Consider the following 19,360-nt stretch of genomic DNA (forward strand, 5'->3'; position numbering starts at 1 on the left):
AGAAGGCAAACACACACTAAAGTTCTCTCAGATTAGGAAATTTCATTCTATATACATTTTAGAACTACATTAGGGTTCAAAATAATTGTTTCAAAACCAGTTTTAAAATATATCTGTCTTTTTGATGCCCGGTATAAAAATTAAGAAGCTAATGGGTTTATTTTCTTAAGGTTCTATTCTATTGTGAGATCAAAAAACTTCCAAACTAAATTTCAGCATTTTTGGTGCCTTCTAAGGTCTAAAGCTGACACTGTGAACACTAGTTTCCAGTAAAAGAAACCTACCCATTGAAATGACATTCTGAACATCCCCAAAATTTACCTTCAGATAGAGTGTGACAGTCTCCCTTTGAACGACAGGTTTCCCCAGAGTCCACTGCTCTTCGAAGTGATAGACTACCTGCTATACTGGACCGAGCTGGCTTAGGTGAATTACTCTTCTTATTTGTGGCTGCAAACACATTTAAAAACATTGTTGAATATGATCAAATAGCATGAAACTCAAAATTCAGTCAGAAAAAAGTTTAACCATGCTCAGAAACTGATCTGTCTACTGTGTTAAAAAAAAAAAATTAACAGAACACTCTGTAGGCCCCACTGGCTTATTTGAGGTTTTAAGACAAAAGTATTCCCTTCTTTGTGGCTGGTGGAGCAGAAACTTAATTATTTATGAATACCATCAGAAAAATTATACCAACTTCAATTCAATTAAACTATCAAGAATATAAACTGTGGGCCGGTGCTGTGGCATAGCGAGTTAAGCCATCGAATGCAGTGCCTGTATCCCATGTGGGTGCCAGTTAGAGACCCAGCTGCTTGACTTCCAATCCAGCTCTCTGCTATGGCCTGGGAAAGCAGCAGAAGATGGTCCAAGTCCTTAGGCCCCTGCATCCACGTAGGAGACCCAGAAGAAGCTCCTGGCTCCTCCTGGCCTTGGATTGGTGCAGCCCTGGCTGTTGCAGCCAGCTGGGGAGTAAACCAGCAGATGGAGGACCTCTCTCTCTCTCTCTCTGCCTCGCCTCTCTCTGTGTAACTCTGACTTTCAAATAAATAAATAAATAAATAAATAAATATTTTTAAAAAGAATATAACCTACAGGGACAGGCGTTGAACCTAATGATTAAGATCTGTGCATCCTGGATCAGAGTGCCTGGATTTCATGCAAAGCTCTGGCTCCTGATTTCTGGACTCAGGAGGTAATGATGATGGCTCAAGTAATTCCATTCATACAAGCCACACAGGATACCAGGATTGAGTTCACTATTGCAGGCTGGGGCCTTAACCCGATGCGCCACAGCACCAGCCTCAATAAATCTTTCTTCTAAAATGAATTAATTAGGGTCAACACCATACATGGTAGGTTAAGCCTGTGCCTGCAGTGCCAGCATTCCATATGGATGTTGTGGATCGAGTCCCGGCTGCTCCACTTCTGATCCAGCTCTCTGCTATGGCCTGGGATAGCAGTGGAAGATGGCCCTAGTCCTTGGGCTCCTGCACCCATGTGGGAAACCCGGAAGAAACTCCTGGCTTTGGATCGGCACAGCTCCGGCCGTTGCAGCCAAATGGGGAGTAAACCAGCAGATGGAAGACCTCTCTCCCTCCCTCTCCTTTTCTCTCTGTATAACTCTTTCAAATAAATAAATCTTTAAAAAAAAAAAAAAAGTTAAACACAGTTAGTTCCCATGTAACCCAGCAATTCCAACCCTAAGTATATACCCAAAGATAAACAAAATGTATGTTCAGGGGTGGGCATTTAGCACAAAAGTTAAGATCTTGCTCGGGATGCCCTCATCCCTTACCAGAGCACCTGGTGTGAGTATCAGCTTCTCTCTCTTTCTCTCTCTCTTTCTCTCTTTCTTTATCGCTCTCTCTTTCTTTCTTTCTCTCTCTCTCTCTCTCTCTTTCTCTCTTTCTTTCTTTTTGGACAGGCAGAGTTAGACAGTGAGAGAGAGAGAGAGAAAGGTCTTCCTTTTTCTATTGCTTCACCCCCAAAGTGGCCTCTACGGCAGGCATGCTGCACTGATCCAAAGCCAGGAGCCAGGTGCTTCCTCCTGGTCTCCCATGCGGGTGGCAGGGCCCAAGGACCTGGGCCATCCTCCACTGCACTCCCGGGCCACAGCAGAGAGCTGGACTGGAAGAGGAGCAACCGGGACAGAATCCGCTGCCCCAACCAGGTTGGCGCTGCAGGCGGAGGATTAGCCTAATGAGCCACGGTGCCGGCCAGCTCCTCTACTTTCAATCCAGCTTCCTGCTAATGTACACCCTGGGAAGCCAGATAATGGTTCAAATACATGGGTCCCTGCCACCAGCATGGGAGAACTGAACTGAGTTCCAGGATCATGGCATCAGCTTGACCCCTCCCTGATTGTCACATACATTTGAGGAATGAACCAGCAAATATAAGAACTAGGTCTTGGGTAGACATTTGGTGTAGCAGTTGAGTCAATGCTAGGGATGCCTGCATCCCATATCAGAGTGCTGGTTCAAGTCCCAGCTACTGTGCTTCTGATCCTGCTTCCTGCTAATGCACACTCTGTACTTAAGTTCCTACTACCCATGTCGAAATATAGACTGAGTTCCAGGGTCAGATTTCATTTGTGACTACATGTCAGGGATCCTAAGTAAAATACTAACAAACTGAATATAGCACTATATTTTAAAATAATTATAGATCAAAACTAAGTAGGATTGATTCTAGTAGTTCAGGAAAAGGTCAGCATAAGAAAAAAAAACATGTAATTCACCCTACTTTATGTTAATAAAGTAACAGCAAAATAATATGATCAAAAAAAATTTTATGTAATTCTATGCAGCTTTTTTTTTTTTTTTTTGACAGGCAGAGTTAGACAGTGAGAGAGACAGAGAGAAAGGTCTTCCTTCCGTTGGTTTACCCCTCAAATGGCCGCTACAGCCGGCCAGTGCACTGCACCAATCCGAAGCCAAGAGCTAGGTTTCACTGCCTTCCTGGGCCACAGCAGAGAGCTGGACTGGAAGAAGAGAAATCGGGACAGAATCTGGCACCCCAACCGGGACTAGAACCCAGGGTGCCAGCGCCACAGGCAGAGGATTAGCCTAGTGAGCCACAGCACAGGCCTCTATGCAGCTTTTGACTCAGTAAAAAAAGAAACATCTGGAGCAGGCATTTGTCTTAGTGGTTAAGATTCCTGCATCCCACTTGGTTTGATTCCTTGCACTGTTCCTGATTCGAGCTTCCCATAACGTGTACTCTGGGAGGTGCTGGTGATGGCTCAAGTAACTGGCTTCCTCCTACCCTGTGGGAGGCCTGGATTGAGTTCTCAGCTCCTTGTTTCAGCCCCCGAGCTGTTGTGGGCTTTTAGGGGGTGCAGCAGTGGATGGCGGTTTCTCTTTCTTCTATCAAATATATTTTAATGGTAAAAAGAGAGGCAATTTGGTATGGGTGTTGTGGCACAGCAAGTTGAACCACCACTTGGGAGTGTTCACATCCCATATCTGAGTACCAGTTTGAGTCCACTTCCAACCCAGCTCCTTGAAAATGCACCTGGGAAGCAGTGAATGATGGCTCAAATACCTGAGTCCCTGCCATCCATGTGGGAGACCAGGTGGAGTTCCAGGCTCCTGGCTTTGGTCTGGCCAAGCCATGGATATTGTGGCCATTTGAGCAGTGAACCAGTGGATGAAAGATATGTGTGTGTGATTGACTCTGCATTTCAAATAAATAAATACTCTTGGTGCCGGTGCTGTGGTGTAATGGGTAAAGGTGCCACCTGCAGTGCCAGCATCCCATTTAGGCGCTGGTTCAAGTCCCGGCTGCTCCATTTATGATCCAGCTCTCTTATGGCCTGGGAATGCAGTAGAGGATGGCTCAAGTCCTTGAGCCCCTGCACTCAAATGGGCAGACCGGAAGAAACTCCTGGCTTCAGATGCAGCCATTTGGGGAGTGAATCAGCTGATGGAAGATCGATCGATGTCTCTCTCTCTCTCCAGCTGATGGAAGATCAATCAATCTCTCTCTATCTGTGCCTCTTCCTCTCTGTAACTCTGCCTTTCAAATAAGTAAATAAATAAATCTTGTAAAAGTAAATAAATAATCTTTAAAAAGGAAAGAGGCAGGGGGCTGGCAATCTGGCAAAGTAGGTTAAGATGCTGCCTGCAATGCTGGCATCCCATGTGGGCACTGGTTTGAATTCTGGCTGCTTGACTTCTGATCCAGCCCTCTGCTAAAATGCCTTGGAAAGCAGCATAAAATGAACCAAGTGCTTGGGCCCCCACACCCACGTGGGAGACCTAGAAATTCCTGGATCGTGGCTTTGGTCTGGCCTAGCCCTAGCAGTTATGGCCACTTGGCAGGTGGGTGGGGGTGGGGGTAGGGGATAGGTGAACCAGCACATGGAATATCTCTAACTGTGCCTTTAATAACAAAATAAATCTTAAAAAAATAAAATGCTTGGGATGCCCACATCTCACACATATCAGATTGCTTAGGTTTGAGTCCTGGCTCTTCTTTCCTTCTTTCCTTCTTTCTTTCTTTTCTTTTTTTTTTTTAAGATTTACTTATTTATTTGAGAGAAAGACAAAGGGAGAGGTCTTCCATCCACTGGTTCACTTCCTAAATGGCCCCCAGAGCTGAGCCAATCTGGAGCCAGGAGCAAGGAGCTTCTTCCGGTCTCCCACACGGATGCAGGGGCCTAAGCACTTGGGTCATCTACTGCTTTCACAGGCCATCAGCAGGGACTCAAACTAGTGCCCACATGGGATTCCAGCACTGTAGGCAGATGCTCAACCTACTACGCTATAGTGCCGGGCCATGGTTCTGCCTTCAATTCAAGCTTCCTGCTATGGCAAGCCCTGGAAGCAGCAGGCAATGGTTCAAATGCTTGGGCTCCCGTCACTCATGTGGGAAACCTAGATGGAGATCCAGGCTCCTTGGCTTTGGCCTGGCCCGGCCCAGCTGTTGAGGCCATTTTGAAAGTGAACAAGTAGATGAAAAAAAAAAAATCTCTGTTTCTGTCACTCTGCCTTTCAAATAAATAAAATAAACCTTTTTTTAAAAAATAGAGTGAAACTTTATGACACTGATTTTGCAATGCTTTCTTAGATGACACCAAAAAAATGCATACAAATGGACTTCTTCAAACTAAGAACATTTAAAATTAAATGACAGTATCAAGAGAAAAGGCAATCCATAAAATGGAAGAAAATATTTGCAAATCATACTTCTAATAAATAACCCCTAAAACTCAACAATAAAAAATAAACTATTAGGCCGGTGCTGTGGCATAGTGGGTAAAGCTACCACCTGCAGCACCAGCATTCCATATGAGAGCCAGTTTGAGTCCTGGCTGCTCCACTTTCAATCCAGTTCCCTGCCAATGATCCTGGGAAAGCAGTGAAAGGTGGTCTAAGTGCTTGGACATCTGCACCCACATGAGAGACCCAGAAGAAGCTCCTGGTTTCAGTTTGGACCAGATCTGGCCGTTGTGGCCATTTGGGGAATGAACCAGCAAATGGAAGATCTCTATCTCTCTCTCTCTCTGACTTGTCTCTCCTTCTCTGTAAGTCTGACTTTCAAATAAATAAATAAACTTTTTTTAAAAAAAGTTAAAAAAAAAACACTCCAAATAATTTAAAATTGGGCAAACAACTTGAACTGACATTTCTCCAAAGAAGACATATATATGATCAATAAACACAAGAAAAGAAGATCCACATTATTATTATGGAAATATAGAAAAACTGTAAAAAAATTAATTACCTAATGAGGTAATTAATAATAATAATAAAAAAAACAGAGGGGGCCAGCACTGTGGCACAGTAGGCTAATCCTTGCCTGCAGCGCCGGCATCCCATATGGGTGCCAGTTCATGTGCTGGCTGCTCCTCTTCCAATCTAGCTCTCTGCTATGGCCTGGAAAAGCAGTAGAAGATAGCCCAAGTGCTTGGGCCCCTGAACCCACACAGGAAAGACCCAGAAGAGGCTTCTGTCTCCTGGCTTCAGATCAGCCAAGCTCCAGCTGTTGTGGCCATTTGGGGAATGAACCAACAGAAGGAAGACCCTTCTCTCTCACTCTCTCTTCATTTTCAAGTAAATAAATGGCTCTTAAAAAGAAAAAAGAAAAAAAAAACTCAATCTGCATTAAAAAAAAAAAAAAAAAAAGAGTTGCAGAAACACAGATCTTCCTTCTGCTGTTTCATTCCCCAAATGAACCACCAATGGCTGGGGATAGGTCAGGTTGAAGCCAGGTGCTCCATCCGGGTCTTCCATATGTCAGGGTCCAAATACTTGGACCATTATTTGCTACGTTCCCATGGGCATTATCAGACAGCTGGATCAGAAATGGAGCAGCTAGAACTCAAACTGGTGCTGATATGGGATGCCCTGATGCTGCCATCACAAGTAATGTCGTAATGCCTATGCCACAATGCAGGCTCTCACCTGTTTTTTTTTTTTTTTTTAAGATTTATTTATTTATTTGAAATTCAGAATTACACACAGAGAGGAGGAGAGGCAGAAGAGAAAGAGAAAAAGAGAGAGAGAGAGAAGTTGGTCGGTCTTCCATCTGCTGGTTCACTCCCCAATTGGCTACAACGCCTGGAACTGTGCCGATCCGAAGCCAGGAGCTTCTTCCGGATCTCCCACGTGGGTGCAGGGGCCCAAGGACTTGGGTTGTCTTCTACTGTTTGCCCAGGCCATAGCAGAGAGCTGGATTGGAAGTGGAGCAGCTAGGACTTGAACCGGCACCCATATGGGATGTTGGCACTGCAGGCAGCAGCCTTACCCGCTACATCACAGCGCTGGCGCCAAACCTTACTATTTTCTACAGCAGTGTACTGTTTTATATTCCCACCTATACTGTACAATGGTTCCAATTTCTCTACATCTTCATAAACACTTGTTATTTTCTGAGGTTTCTTTTTTTGTTGTTAAGATTTTATTTATGGGGTCAGCACTGTGGCGTAGCAAGTAAAGCTACCACTTGCAGTGCAAGCATCCCATATGGGCAATGGTTCAACTCCCAGCTTATCCATTCCATCCCAGCTCCCTGCTAGTCTGTCTGGGAAAGCAGAGGAAAATGGGCCAAGTCACTGGGCCCCTGCACCTATGTGGGAGACCCTGATAAAGCTCATGGCTCGTGGCTTCAGCGTGGCCCAGTGCTGGCTGTTGTAGCCATCTGGGGAGTGAACCAACAGATGGAAGATCTCTCTCTCTCTCTCTCTCTCTGCCTCTGCCTTTTTCTCTCTTTATCTCCACCTTTCAAATAAAAAAAATAAATAAAAAAAAAAAAAAAAACCATATGTCTGTTGAGGTAAAACTGAAACAAAATACTAAAAAAACAAAAAGAACAAATCAGGTTATAAACAACCTTCTGGTGTTTATTCTCCAAGACTTCCTCCTAAAATCAGAATTAAACTCAAAACCTCTTATTGAAGTCTTACAAGATCCTGCTGATCTCTGACTTCATCTACCATTCTCCTTTCTGTCCTTGGTTCACCATCTTCAGCTATACTAGTCTTTTTTTTTTTTTTTTTTAATTTATTTATTTATTTGAAAGGCAGAGTTACAGAGGCAGAGGCAAAACACAGAAAGATTTTCCATCCTCTGGTTCACTCCCCAAATGGCTGCAATAGCCAGAGCTGGTCTGTCGCTCCCCGTCTTCGTGGAGGAACGACACAGGACCCTGCGCTGTTCTTTTGTCTGCTCGGCCCTCCCCGGGTTTGCTGCTGGTTCTTCCCGGGTTGGCTACCATCCCTTCCACCTCCGTGGAAGGGCGGTTCCCCCTGCCACTTTCCCCACTTCCGCCGGGGAGCGGCACACCGCCGGCCGGCTCTCTCGGGGGCTGCACAGGTGTTCCTTCAGATAGATGTTCCTGGTGCATGTTGTCTCTCTCCTCCTTTATAGTCCTCTTCCACCAATCCCAACTCTGCTACCCACACGCCGAGTACGCTGCTCTCCTCCAATCAGGAGCAGGATCAGCTCCTGCAGGTTATTGGTCGAACTGGAGGCAGCTGCGTAGAAGCTGTTCACTCCTCTCCCAGCGCCATATTGTGGGAGAGCAGATGCATAGAATAAGTCTTAATTCCAGTAACAGTCTAGTGCGAGTTGCTCCCCACACTGGTCCAATCCAAAGCCAGGAGCTTCTTCTGGGTCTCCCATGTGGGTATAAGGGCCCAAGCACTTGGGCCATCTTTTACTGCTTTCCCAGGCCATAGCACAGAGCTGGATTGGAAGTGGAGCAGCTGGGACTCGACATATAGGATGCTGGCACTGCAGGTGGCGACTTTACTGACGACACCACAGCGCTAGCCCCAATATTCATTTAATCTTTCAAACACACAAGGCAAATCCTGTACCAGTGATTTTGCATTTTCTGTTCTGTTTACCCAGGATGCAGCTTCCTGCAGATCTTTTAAGAGTCAAGAAGATATCAACCTTCAGGTCTCAGTTCAAATATTTCTTCCCCTGAGAAACTTTCTCTGACTACTTCCAACTAAGGTAGCACACTTATCTGCTCCCCCATCCCATTCTTGTGTTGTTTCCTAAATGGCACTTTTTTCTATATCTGTTTACACATTTTAATGTCTGAATCTCATCACTGGAATTCAAGTTACATGAAGCTAAGAATTTTGTCCTGTATACTGTCAGCCAGAAAGTAAGCAATCAAAAAATGTTATCTCTATCACATAATAGTAAATATAATCAATTTTGGGGAAAAAAGGCAGTGAGTATTTGTAGTCTTAACTCATTGGAAGAGAGATGTTTAAATGCTATCATCCTGAAATAACCAGTCATCTAGCTTCATGTTACATGTGGAGAAATGACACTAATAGAAACTTTTTGACTTACAGTTTCGTACATAACAACTGGCAACTGATGACTTTGCCAGGAGCTCCATTCCCAAATCCTGTAATCTGCTAGAGCTTTCACTTCCACATGCAGCCAGAGCTGCCTGATCAGCAGAAAAAAGGCTTGTCTGCATATCTCCAGAAGCAACATTGCTGCTCTTTATTTCTGCAAGAGTATTCTTTACATCAGTTTTCATACATCGAACTTCAGCCATTTGAGTTTTCAGTCTTTTTAGCATCTTTAAATCAGATGGCACTCGCCACATTGCCTGCTGCTGCTTCCTTTGATCTTTATCTTTTCGAGAATATGATGCTTCAGAAAGAAAAGTGATAAACCATATTAATATAAATTGTAACATTCATGAAAACATTTTGTACTACGGAAATACAAAAATACGATGTGAAAAATAAGCTCACATGCTTTAGATGGTATTAACATAAAAGTAAGCACTAAACTCCATTAGTGAGGCAGGTGTTTAGTGCAGTGCTTAAAATACCAGTAGGGATATATACATCCCCTTTAACAGTGCTTGGGTTTGAGTTCTGGCTTCCAATTCCAGTTTTCTGTCTGAAAGGCAACAGGAGATGGCTCAGGTAGTTGGGTCCCTGCCATCCACATGTGAGACTCAGACTGATTTCCCAGCTCCTAGCTTTGGCCAGCCCCAGCTCTAGCTATTGTGGCATTTGGGAAATCAATCAGTGGATGGGCGATGTGTCTATGTCTGTATGTCTGCCTTTTGTCATCTGTCTGTCTGTCTCTCTCTCTCTGCCTTTCAAATAAATTCTAAAACAAGTCCACTAATGAGAATAAAGATAGACATAAGTGTTCTAATTGCATTCCATATTTTAATTCTGAGCTGTTTTCTAAGCCTTTCTACTTTCATATCCCACTGGTATGTCCAACTCCGTGTTTAAATTCTACAACTAGGACACTGTTGTGGCAGGTGAGTAAAAGCCTACAGTGCTGGCATCCCACATGGGCGCTGGTTCAAATCCTGGCAGCTCCACTTCTGATCCAGCTCTTTGCTGTGGCCTGGGAAAAGAGTAGAAGATGGCCCAAGTCCTTGGGCCCCTGCACCTGTGCAGGAGACCTGGAAAAAGCTCCTGATTGACCCAGCTCTGGTCACTGCCAGTTGTTTGATAACCTGACTGAAGAGACTTGCAAACTGAGGACCCAAATTTTCAAGAAGTATACCTTTGGCCGGCGCCGCGGCTCACTAGGCTAATCCTCCGCCTAGCGGTGCCGGCACACCGGGTTCTAGTCCCGGTTGGGGCGCCGGATTCTGTCCCGGTTGCCCCTCTTCCAGGCCAGCTCTCTGCTGTGGCCAGGGAGTGCAGTGGAGGATGGCCCAGGTGCTTGGGCCCTGCACCCCAGGGGAGACCAGGAAAAGCACCTGGCTCCTGGCTCCTGCCATCGGATCAGCGCGGTGCGCTGGCCGCAGCGGCCATTGGAGGGTGAACCAACGGCAAAGGAAGACCCTTCTCTCTGTCTCTCTCTCTCACTGTCCACTCTGCCTGTCAAAAAAAAAAAAAAAAAAAAAAAAAAAAAAGAAGTATACCTTACAAAAGAGACCTATAAAGTCTGGGCTCTAAGTCCCTACCCTGCTATAGCAATTCTATTTCTACTTTCTACACAGAGGTTTCACTTAGACTTTGACAAATCAATTCTGTTGCTGTAAAGCAGCATCAAAATCACCTTCTAAACCACTGGTTTTATTTGTATAGTACAACTGTTTAAGAAAGGGGTAGGGAGGGCAGATGTTTGGTGGAGCAGTTAAGATGCCATATGGGATACCTTCCCATATTGAACTGTCTAGATTCAAGTTTCAGCTCTACTTCCGATGCTAGCTTCCTGCTAATGCACACTCTGGGCTCAAGTGTTTAAGTCCCTGCATCCACCCATGTGGGAGACGCAGACTGAGTTCCCAACTTCTTGCTTCTGCACGGTCCAGCCCTGGATGTGACAGGCATTTGATGAGTGAAACAATGGATGTAAGATCTCTTTCAAATAAAAATAAAGAAAGAAATAAGGCAGGAAAAAGTTCATTGTAATTTAAGAATATCCTGAATATAATCTAGAAAGCATTCCAACAAAATGGTGTATTTATTTTATTTGAGAGGCAGAGACACATTGAGAGCTAAAAAGGAGACTGAGCAAGCTACCACGCACTGGTTCATGCTCCAAATACCTGCAACAGTCAGGGCTCCTGCCAAAGCTGGGAACTAGGAACTCAATCCAGGTCTCCCACATAGGTGGCAGGAACCCAGTTACCTGAGTTATCACCTGCTGCCTCCCAGGGTCCACATTAGCAGGAAGCTGGAATTAGGAGTAAGCACCAGGACATAAACTCAGGTACTTAACTGCTAGGCCATCTGCCCTTCCACAATGGTTTTTAAAATAAAGGTTTTTAAAAGGTAAAATTTTAGCCACCCAAAATGACTTTCTGAGAGTTTCAAAAAGCCCAGATTTTACAACACAAATCTTCATCTTAGTATAGTAACACAAATGTAATTTCTCACATAAACCTTTGCATATAAAACACTGCTGCCAACTGGTATACATTTTTAAACTACTTAACATCAAAGAATGTGTAAATTGTCTTTTTCTATGTTCAATTTAGACACAGTTCCACTAGGAAATTAGGCCTAAAGCACTGTAAATCCATTCACAAAGAGGACAACTGTACTTCTTATAGATCAAACTGTCATTTAGAAATAATATACATGGCAAATTATATAAAAACCTTCTTACATGCATTTTTATATCGTTTTTGCACAAAACACTTTTGAAAAATAATTTTAAAAGTACTCTGGTTGATATGTCACTTTATGGCATAAATTAAAGAAATTTTCTATGGAAACATACCATGTTCTAACTAAACTTAGATGAAATATTTGGATGAAAATTCAAGTGTTCTTTTAGATAGCCACAGGGAAAAAAGGGAATATTTTTTATTACTGTACCTGTAGGCTGTAAAAGTGAGGCAGGTGGGCGAGGCTGTAAACCCCATAAATTTTCCATGCTGCTCCGGTCCTTAAGGTCCAATAAATGAATTAAAATTAGGGGATCAATGTCTAATAAACTACTGGTGGCAGCAGAGCACAAATGTGTTCTTCGTGACATTCTGCTGCTGGCACCCATGTAGTCATGGCTACTCCCTGCAAAAGAAATAGAAATGTTAAAAAGGAGGGTATACATTTGCACAAAATTTAAGTATACTTTAAAAAAAAAAAAACTGCGTAGCATTGTTTGAATACTTGTCTATGGACCTATCTCTTAAGAGTTCATGTTCAGGGGTCTGGCACTGGGGCACAGCAGGTTAAAGCCCTGGCTTGCAGAGTGTCAGCATCCCATATGGATGATGGTTCAAGTCTCAGCTGCTTCTCAGAAGAAGCACCTGACTCCTGGCTTCAGATCAGCTCAGCTCCAGGCATTGCAGCCATTTGGTGAACGAACCAGAGGATGGAAGACCTCTCTCTTTCTCTTTCTTCCTGTCTCTACCTCTCTCTGTAAGTCTTTCAAATAAAATAAATCTTAAAAAAAAAAAAAAAAAAAAAGGTTCATGATCATGAGAAGCACAAAGAACCAGTTTGACAGATATGCACACAGCAGCCCAGGAAGTGAGCAGAAGTCTCATTAGTACAGAAAATTCAAGTATAACCATCAGTCTCATCCTGAGCCCTAGAAATAAAAATATAATCAGTGTGTACAATGTACACAATTTGAGGAATGAGAAGTGAGGGTGAGAAAAAGGAGTGTCTATCTCATACTCACTTAGATGAAAGATGACAAGCTCCCATAGTTAACCATAGGAATCTCTTCCAGGTCTTTTTAGACAGCAAAATGGATAGGTCATGACAGTTTAGTAGATGTTTTTCTAGCCTGATTAACTATTGGAGTATAATCTGTAGGTTTCTGATTGACTTGTTAATAAATAATATATATTACAGATCTCTATTGGACTAAGTTCCTTAAGTTAGGAAAGCATCTGATTTTTCTCTAGTGGCTAGTACAATGCTTAGCAAATATGATACAGAAAACTCAGTACTTAAAATTGGCCTTCTTCAATAAAGCTATTTAAATACATGTATTTAAATAGGCACTGTGACACAGCATCCCATATTCCAGCACCTCCACTTCCTATCCAACTTCTAGCTAATGCATCCTGGGAGTTAGCAGATGGCCATTGAGGGGTGAACCAACGAAAAAAGGAAGACCTTTCTCTCTGTCTCTCTCTCTCACTGTCCACTCTGCCTGTCAAAAAAATAAAAATAAAAATAATTAAAAAAAATAAAAGTGCACTGACCATATAAATAGCCCCCTTTGTGAAGGGTCTATTCTAGAGACTTTCTGCTTTTTTTTAAATGAAGTTATATTTTTCTTATTGATTTGTAGTTCTTTTTATTTATGAACAAGTCTTTAAGATACCTTCAATTAACCCACTTATCCAAATTAATAGAAATGTTTGTTGTTAAAAAAATCAATATATACTTACAAGCCAGACTCTAGACCTGAAATCCTGCAAGCAGTTAGATAAATAGTTCAGAAATCAACAGCAGATGTCCCACAGTTCCCTTCAACTTAACATGACAAGATGAATATACTACCTTCTACAGCTGGACTCCTGTCTTATGAAATGACAAGACCTAAACTAGAACCCATAAGGAATCATCTCTAAATTCCCACTGACTTAGACTCATCCAGTTAGACTCCAAGTCCTATAGATCCTAACCTCTTAAAGATTTCTCAAAAGGTTTCCTCTTCTCTGAGCCTACTGCTTTTGCCTTATTAGGAGGCTTCATCATTTACCTCCTGAAACATTCTGAAAGTTTTCTTTTTTAAAATTTATTTACTTTCATTTAGTTGAAAAGGCAGAGAGAAATAGAGACAGAAACAGATCTTCCATTTGCTGGCTCACTTCCCAAAAGCCTGTATTAGCAAGGTCTGGGTCAGGCCATAGCCAGAAGCCTATAACTCCATCCAGATCTCCTACATGGGTGGCAGGGGAACAAGCACTTGAGACATCTTTGTAGCCTCCCAAGATGCATTAAGCAGGGAGCTGAATCAGAAGCAGGGCAGCCAGTAGTCAAACTGGCAGTCTAATATGGGCAGCCCAAGCGGCAGCTTAACCCACTTGGGCTACAACACCTACTCTTTCTGCCAGTTTTCTAAATAATCTTGTGTTACCCATTTTTTTTTTTTTTTTAGTTCTTCTGACCTATAACAGTTTCCCAGACCTTTCCTGTTTTTGAGGAATATGGTTCAGATATTTTATAAATTGTACATTATATAAGTCCCTGAAATGGGATTTGTTTTCATGGTTAAGCTGTATTAATAGGTTTTTGGAAAGAAGACAATACATGGCGCTGGCGCTGTGGTGTAGCAGGTAAAGCTACCGCCTGCAGTGCTGGCATCCCATGTGGGCACCGGTTTGAGTCCTGGTTGCTCCACTTCCAATCCGGCTCTCTGCTGTGACCTGGGAAAGCAGTGGAAGATGGCCCAAGTGCTTGGGCCCCTGCAGCCATGTGGGAGACCTGAAAGAAGTTCCTAGCTTCAAATCAGCGCAACTCCAGTCGCTGTGCCCAGTTGGGAGTGAACCAGAGGATGGAAGACCTCTCTCTCTCTGCCTCTCATCTCTGTGTAATTCTAACTTTCAAGTAAATAAATAAATCTTAAAAAAAAAAAAAAAAAAAAAAAGAGAGAGAGCGGGCCAGTGCTGCGGCTCAATAGGCTAATGCTCTGCCTGCGGCACCGGCACCCCGGGTTCTAGTCCCGGTCGGGGCACCAGATTCTGTCCCGGTTGCTCCTCTTCCAGTCCAGCTCTCTGCTGTGGCCTGGGAAGGCAGTGGAGGATGGTCCAAGTCCTTGGGCCCTGCACCCGCATGGGAAACCAGGAGAAGCACCTGGCCGCAGTGGCCATTGGAGGGTGAACCAACGGAAAAGACCTTTCTCTCTGTCTCTCTCACTGTCCATTCTGCCTGTCAAAAAAAAAAAAAAAAAAAAGAGAGAGAGAGAGAGAGAGAGAGAAAGAAAGAGGAGACTACAGATACCAACTGCTATTCCCAATATATCATATCAAGGGTACATGCTACAAACATGATTTATCACTCAAGATGCTAAATTTGATCACCTGGCTAGGTAATATTTGCCAGGTTTCTTTAATATAAAGTTATGTAGCAGGTGGTAATTTAACATGCTATGCCACATCACCAGCCCCAAACCTTTTTTTTAATAGAATCATCTAGTCTCAGGTATTTTATTATGGCAAATAATAAAAATATTTTATTACAGCAAATCAACTAAGACAGAAAACTGGTACTGAGATGTGAAATTGCTTTTATAACAATACCCAAAAATGAAGAACTGGCTTTGGAACTGGACAGTGACCAGAGGCTGAAAGAGTTTGTAGCAACAGGCTGCAAAGTATTGAATGCTATAAAAAGAACATGAAGGTCAGGTCTGGCAAGTGCTCAGAAGACAAGGAGATCAGGGAAAATCTGGAACTTCTTGGAGATGGAGCTAAGAGGTTGCAACCAAAATGCTGACAGAAATGTCAATAATGAAGGCCATGATGACAAGGTCTTAGAGTTACAGGGACAGAGCAAGATCTTTCATCCACTGATTCATTCCCCAGATAGTTGTAAAAGCCATGACTGGGCCAGACCAAAACTAGGAACAACTTCTGAGTCTCCCGCATGGGTGGCAAGAGCCCAAACACTTGGGCCATTTTCTGCTGCTTTTCCCAGGCCATTCATTAGTAGGGAGCTGGACTGGAAGTGGAAAAGCCAGCATTGCAGGTAGTGGCTTAATCTACTATGCCACAACACCAGCCCCTGAGATTTTCCATTTTTTAGTTAATGTTGGAATGAATTAAGACTTTGGGGATGGAATAAATCTATCTGTAAGTAAGAAAGACATGAGTTTTGAATGTCACCAACAAGACTTATGGGAGTTGGCATTGTGGCACAGTGGGTAAAGCCACTGCCTGCAGTGCTGGCATCCCATATGGGTGCTGGTTTGAGTCCCGTCTACTCCATTTCTGATCCACTTCTGATCCAACTCCCTGCTAATGTGCCTGGGAAAGCAACAGAAGACAGTCCAAGTTCTTGGGCCCCTGAACCCACATGAGAGACCTAGAAGAAGCTCTACTGGCTGCTACTGGCTTCAGATCAGCCCAGCTCCAGCCATTGCAGCCATTTGGGGAGTGAACCAGCAGATGGAAGACCTCTCTCTCTGCCTCTACTTCTCTTCAAATAAATAAATAAATCTTTTAAAAAAAATGTATGTTGAAATTGAACCCTATTGTAAGGTAAGTAATAAGAGGCTAAGAAATCATCTATGTTATTTGAATGTGGGACTTTTGGGAGATAATTAAGGTTAAGTGATGCCATAAAGTCAGGGCCATAATTCGATGGCACTGTGGCTTTGTAAGAAGAGCTGGAATGTTTTCCTTCTATTTAACACCCTATACCACCTACCTTCAAGAAGGATCTCCCAGATGCAGGCACATTCCCAGCCTTCAGAATCATGAGCTGAATACAACTTTATTCTTACAAATTATTCAGTACGTGGTATTCAGTTACAGCAACAGATAACAGACTAAAACAATGGGTGTTACTGAAGCAGCACAAAGGTAGCTTTTGAATGCTAAAGCCAAGATTCACAGATGCAGTTAAACATATCCAATAACACAAAAGAAATACCTACTATATATAAAAGTCAATTCTCAGGAGAACTGTGGCTTAATCTGAAAAAAAAATCTAAGAACATGATTTGGGAATCTAGCCTGGTTGTACCAACAACTAGCTACATGACTCAATAACTAAATTTCTGAAATTTTCCACCTGTAAAATGAGCTCTCCAAAGATCCTTTATAAATACAAAATTCAGTGATTGTATGCAGATATTCTACAGTCAAACCTGATACACAAACAAGACATAAAAAAGAATTGCATAGATCTAGATAAATCTGGGGATGCAATTACTCTCTGAGAATGTGAAAACATGGCAAATTGCATCAGGTTTTTTTTTTTTTTTTTAAGATTTATTTATTTGAAAGGCAATTAGAGAGAAAGAAAAAGAAAGAAAGGGGTGGGGGAGGTCTTCCATCTACTGGTTCACTCCCGAGATGGCCGCAACTGCCGGAGCTAGGCTGATCTGAAACCAGGAGCTTCTTCCATATCTCCCATGGGGGTATAGGGGCCCAATGACTTGGGCCATCTTCTACTGCTTTCCCAGGCCATAGCACAGAACTGGATTGGAAGTGGAGCAGCCAGGACTCGAACTGGCACCCATTTGGAATGCCAGCACTGCAGGCAGCGGCTTTATTCGCTATGCCATAGCACCAGCCCCTATACATCAGTTTCTATAGCTATAAAAAGTAGGAATTATAGGTAGGTATTAGAAACTATCTCACAGGGTAGACACTGTGTCTCAGCAAGTTAAGCTGCTACCTGTGATACCGGTATCCTATATGAGCACCAGTTCAAGTCCTGGATGTTCCAGTTTCAATCCAGCTCTTTGCTAACACACTTGGGAAAGGAGTGGAGGATCATGAATTTGGATCCCTGGCACCCACAAGGGAGCCCCATATGGAATGCCAGCCTCCTGGCTTCAGCACCCATGCAGGCCATGGAGGCCATCTGGGGAGTGAATCAGCAGGTGGAAGATCACTCTCTTTCCCCTATCCCTCTAACTCTGCTTTTCAAATAAATTAAACAATCTTAAAAAGAAAAAAAAAAATCCAGCCTGCGCCGCGGCTCACTAGACTAATCCTCTGCCTTGCGGCACCGGCACACCGGGTTCTAGTCCCGGTCGGGGCGCCAGATTCTGTCCCGGTTGCCCCTCTTCCAAGCCAGCTCTCTGCTGTGGCCTGGGAGTGCAGTGGAGGATGGCCCAAGTGCTTGGGCCCTGCACCCCATGGGAGACCAGGAGAAGCACCTGGCTCCTGCCATTGGATCAGCGTGGTGCGCCAGCCACGGCGGCCATTGGAGGGTGAACCAATGGAAAGGAAGACCTTTCTGTCTGTCTCTCTCTCTCTCACTGTCCACTCTGCCTGTCCAAAAAAAAAAAAAAAAAAAAAAAAAAAATCCAATCTCACAGAACTTTACAAAGTACTTCAAATAGTGCCTGGTAGATAAGCACATTCTGCAACTGTCAGCTTTTATTACTTTTTTTATTTTTTTTTTAAAGATTTTATTTATTTGAGAGGTAGAGTTACAGACAGTGAGAGGGAGAGGCAGAGAGAAAGGTCTTCCTTCCACTGGTTCACTCCCCAAATGACTGCAATGGCCAGAGCTGCACCGATCTGAAGCCAGGAGCCAGGTGCTTCTTCCTGGTCTCCCATGTGGGTGCAGGGGCCCAAGCACTTGGGCCATTTTCTACTGTTTTCCCAGGCCACAGCAGAGAGCTGGATTGGAAAAAGAGCTGCCGGGACTACAACCGGCACCCATATGGGATGCTAGCGCCGCAGACAGAGGATTAACCTACTGCGCCATGGTCCTGACCCCTACTATTACTATTTTAAATATCAATAGTAACACACTTGGCCGGCGCCGCGGCTCACTAGGCTAATCCTCCGCCTAGCGGCGCCGGCACACCGGGTTCTAGTCCCGGTCGGGGCGCCGGATTCTGTCCCGGTTGCCCCTCTTCCAGGCCAGCCCTCTGCTGTGGCCCGGGAGTGCAGTGGAGGATGGCCCAGGTGCTTGGGCCCTGCACCCCATGGGAGACCAGGAAAAGCACCTGGCTCCTGGCTCCTGCCATCGGATCAGCGCGGTGCGCCGGTCGCATCGCGCTGGCCGCGGCGGCCCATTGGAGGGTGAACCAACGGCAAAGGAAGACCTTTCTCTCTGTCTCTCTCTCTCACTGTCCACTCTGCCTGTCAAAAAAAAAAAAAAAAAATAGTAACACACTTCGAATCTACAGTATAAGATATAGCACTTCCAATAGCAAGAACCACGCAGTGTAAGGGATAGTGCCTACTAAAATACGATATGAGGGGGGTCCGAGTGTGGGATGGAAGGATTATTTTGGGTATTGGACTCTACTTATTTGAGGAATGGGACACAAGTAGTTACCTGTCATTTTAATTTACAGTTCCAGAAGAGTACTACAACCATGTCCATGTTCAGATTCAAATAGTTTCTCATGTCACTTTTGGGTGGAAAAATAATTTTAAGTGAGCTCTTGCATCAATTATCTTGTGTTGCCATCCTAAATAAACATCTTATTAACCAAAAAATATATATATGATATGGTCAGAGAAGACAGAATGGCTTGTGGGGCTTGGCTTCTGTACCTGGAGGTCCTGCGGCAGCTGCATCTTCCATGAGTTCTCCCTCTTCCAACTCCATGGTGTTATATTCAACATCATTTTCTCCAGACCTAAGGATATACAAAATTCATCATTCTCAAAGAGTAAAATATGATGAACATTGTCACCCTCAACAAATTTTATGACAATTGTACGTAATAGCTTTCTCCTGTGAAGACAGATCCATTCTCTTCCTTTCTTCTTTTTAGTTTTTTTTTTAGTTTCA

General features: G+C 43.7%; 1 protein-coding gene across 11 annotated transcripts in view; it reads right to left on the bottom strand.

Annotated features, from left to right (window-relative positions):
• TRIM37 (tripartite motif containing 37) overlaps positions 1–19,360 on the bottom strand; it is a 171,955-nt gene that overhangs the window by 61,454 nt on the left and 91,141 nt on the right. For all 11 annotated transcript variants that reach the window (XM_070060979.1, XM_051824777.2, XM_070060977.1 and 8 more), the window contains 4 exons: positions 19,120–19,205; positions 11,786–11,980; positions 8,823–9,134; positions 322–450 (listed from right to left, as the gene is read on the bottom strand). In XM_070060979.1, the coding sequence (XP_069917080.1) occupies positions 322–450; positions 8,823–9,134; positions 11,786–11,980; positions 19,120–19,205 (722 nt within the window). The remainder of the gene's footprint in view (positions 1–321; positions 451–8,822; positions 9,135–11,785; positions 11,981–19,119; positions 19,206–19,360) is intronic.

This window comes from Oryctolagus cuniculus, chromosome 17 (assembly GCF_964237555.1).
Source record: "Oryctolagus cuniculus chromosome 17, mOryCun1.1, whole genome shotgun sequence".
NCBI classification, from domain to species: domain Eukaryota; kingdom Metazoa; phylum Chordata; class Mammalia; order Lagomorpha; family Leporidae; genus Oryctolagus; species Oryctolagus cuniculus.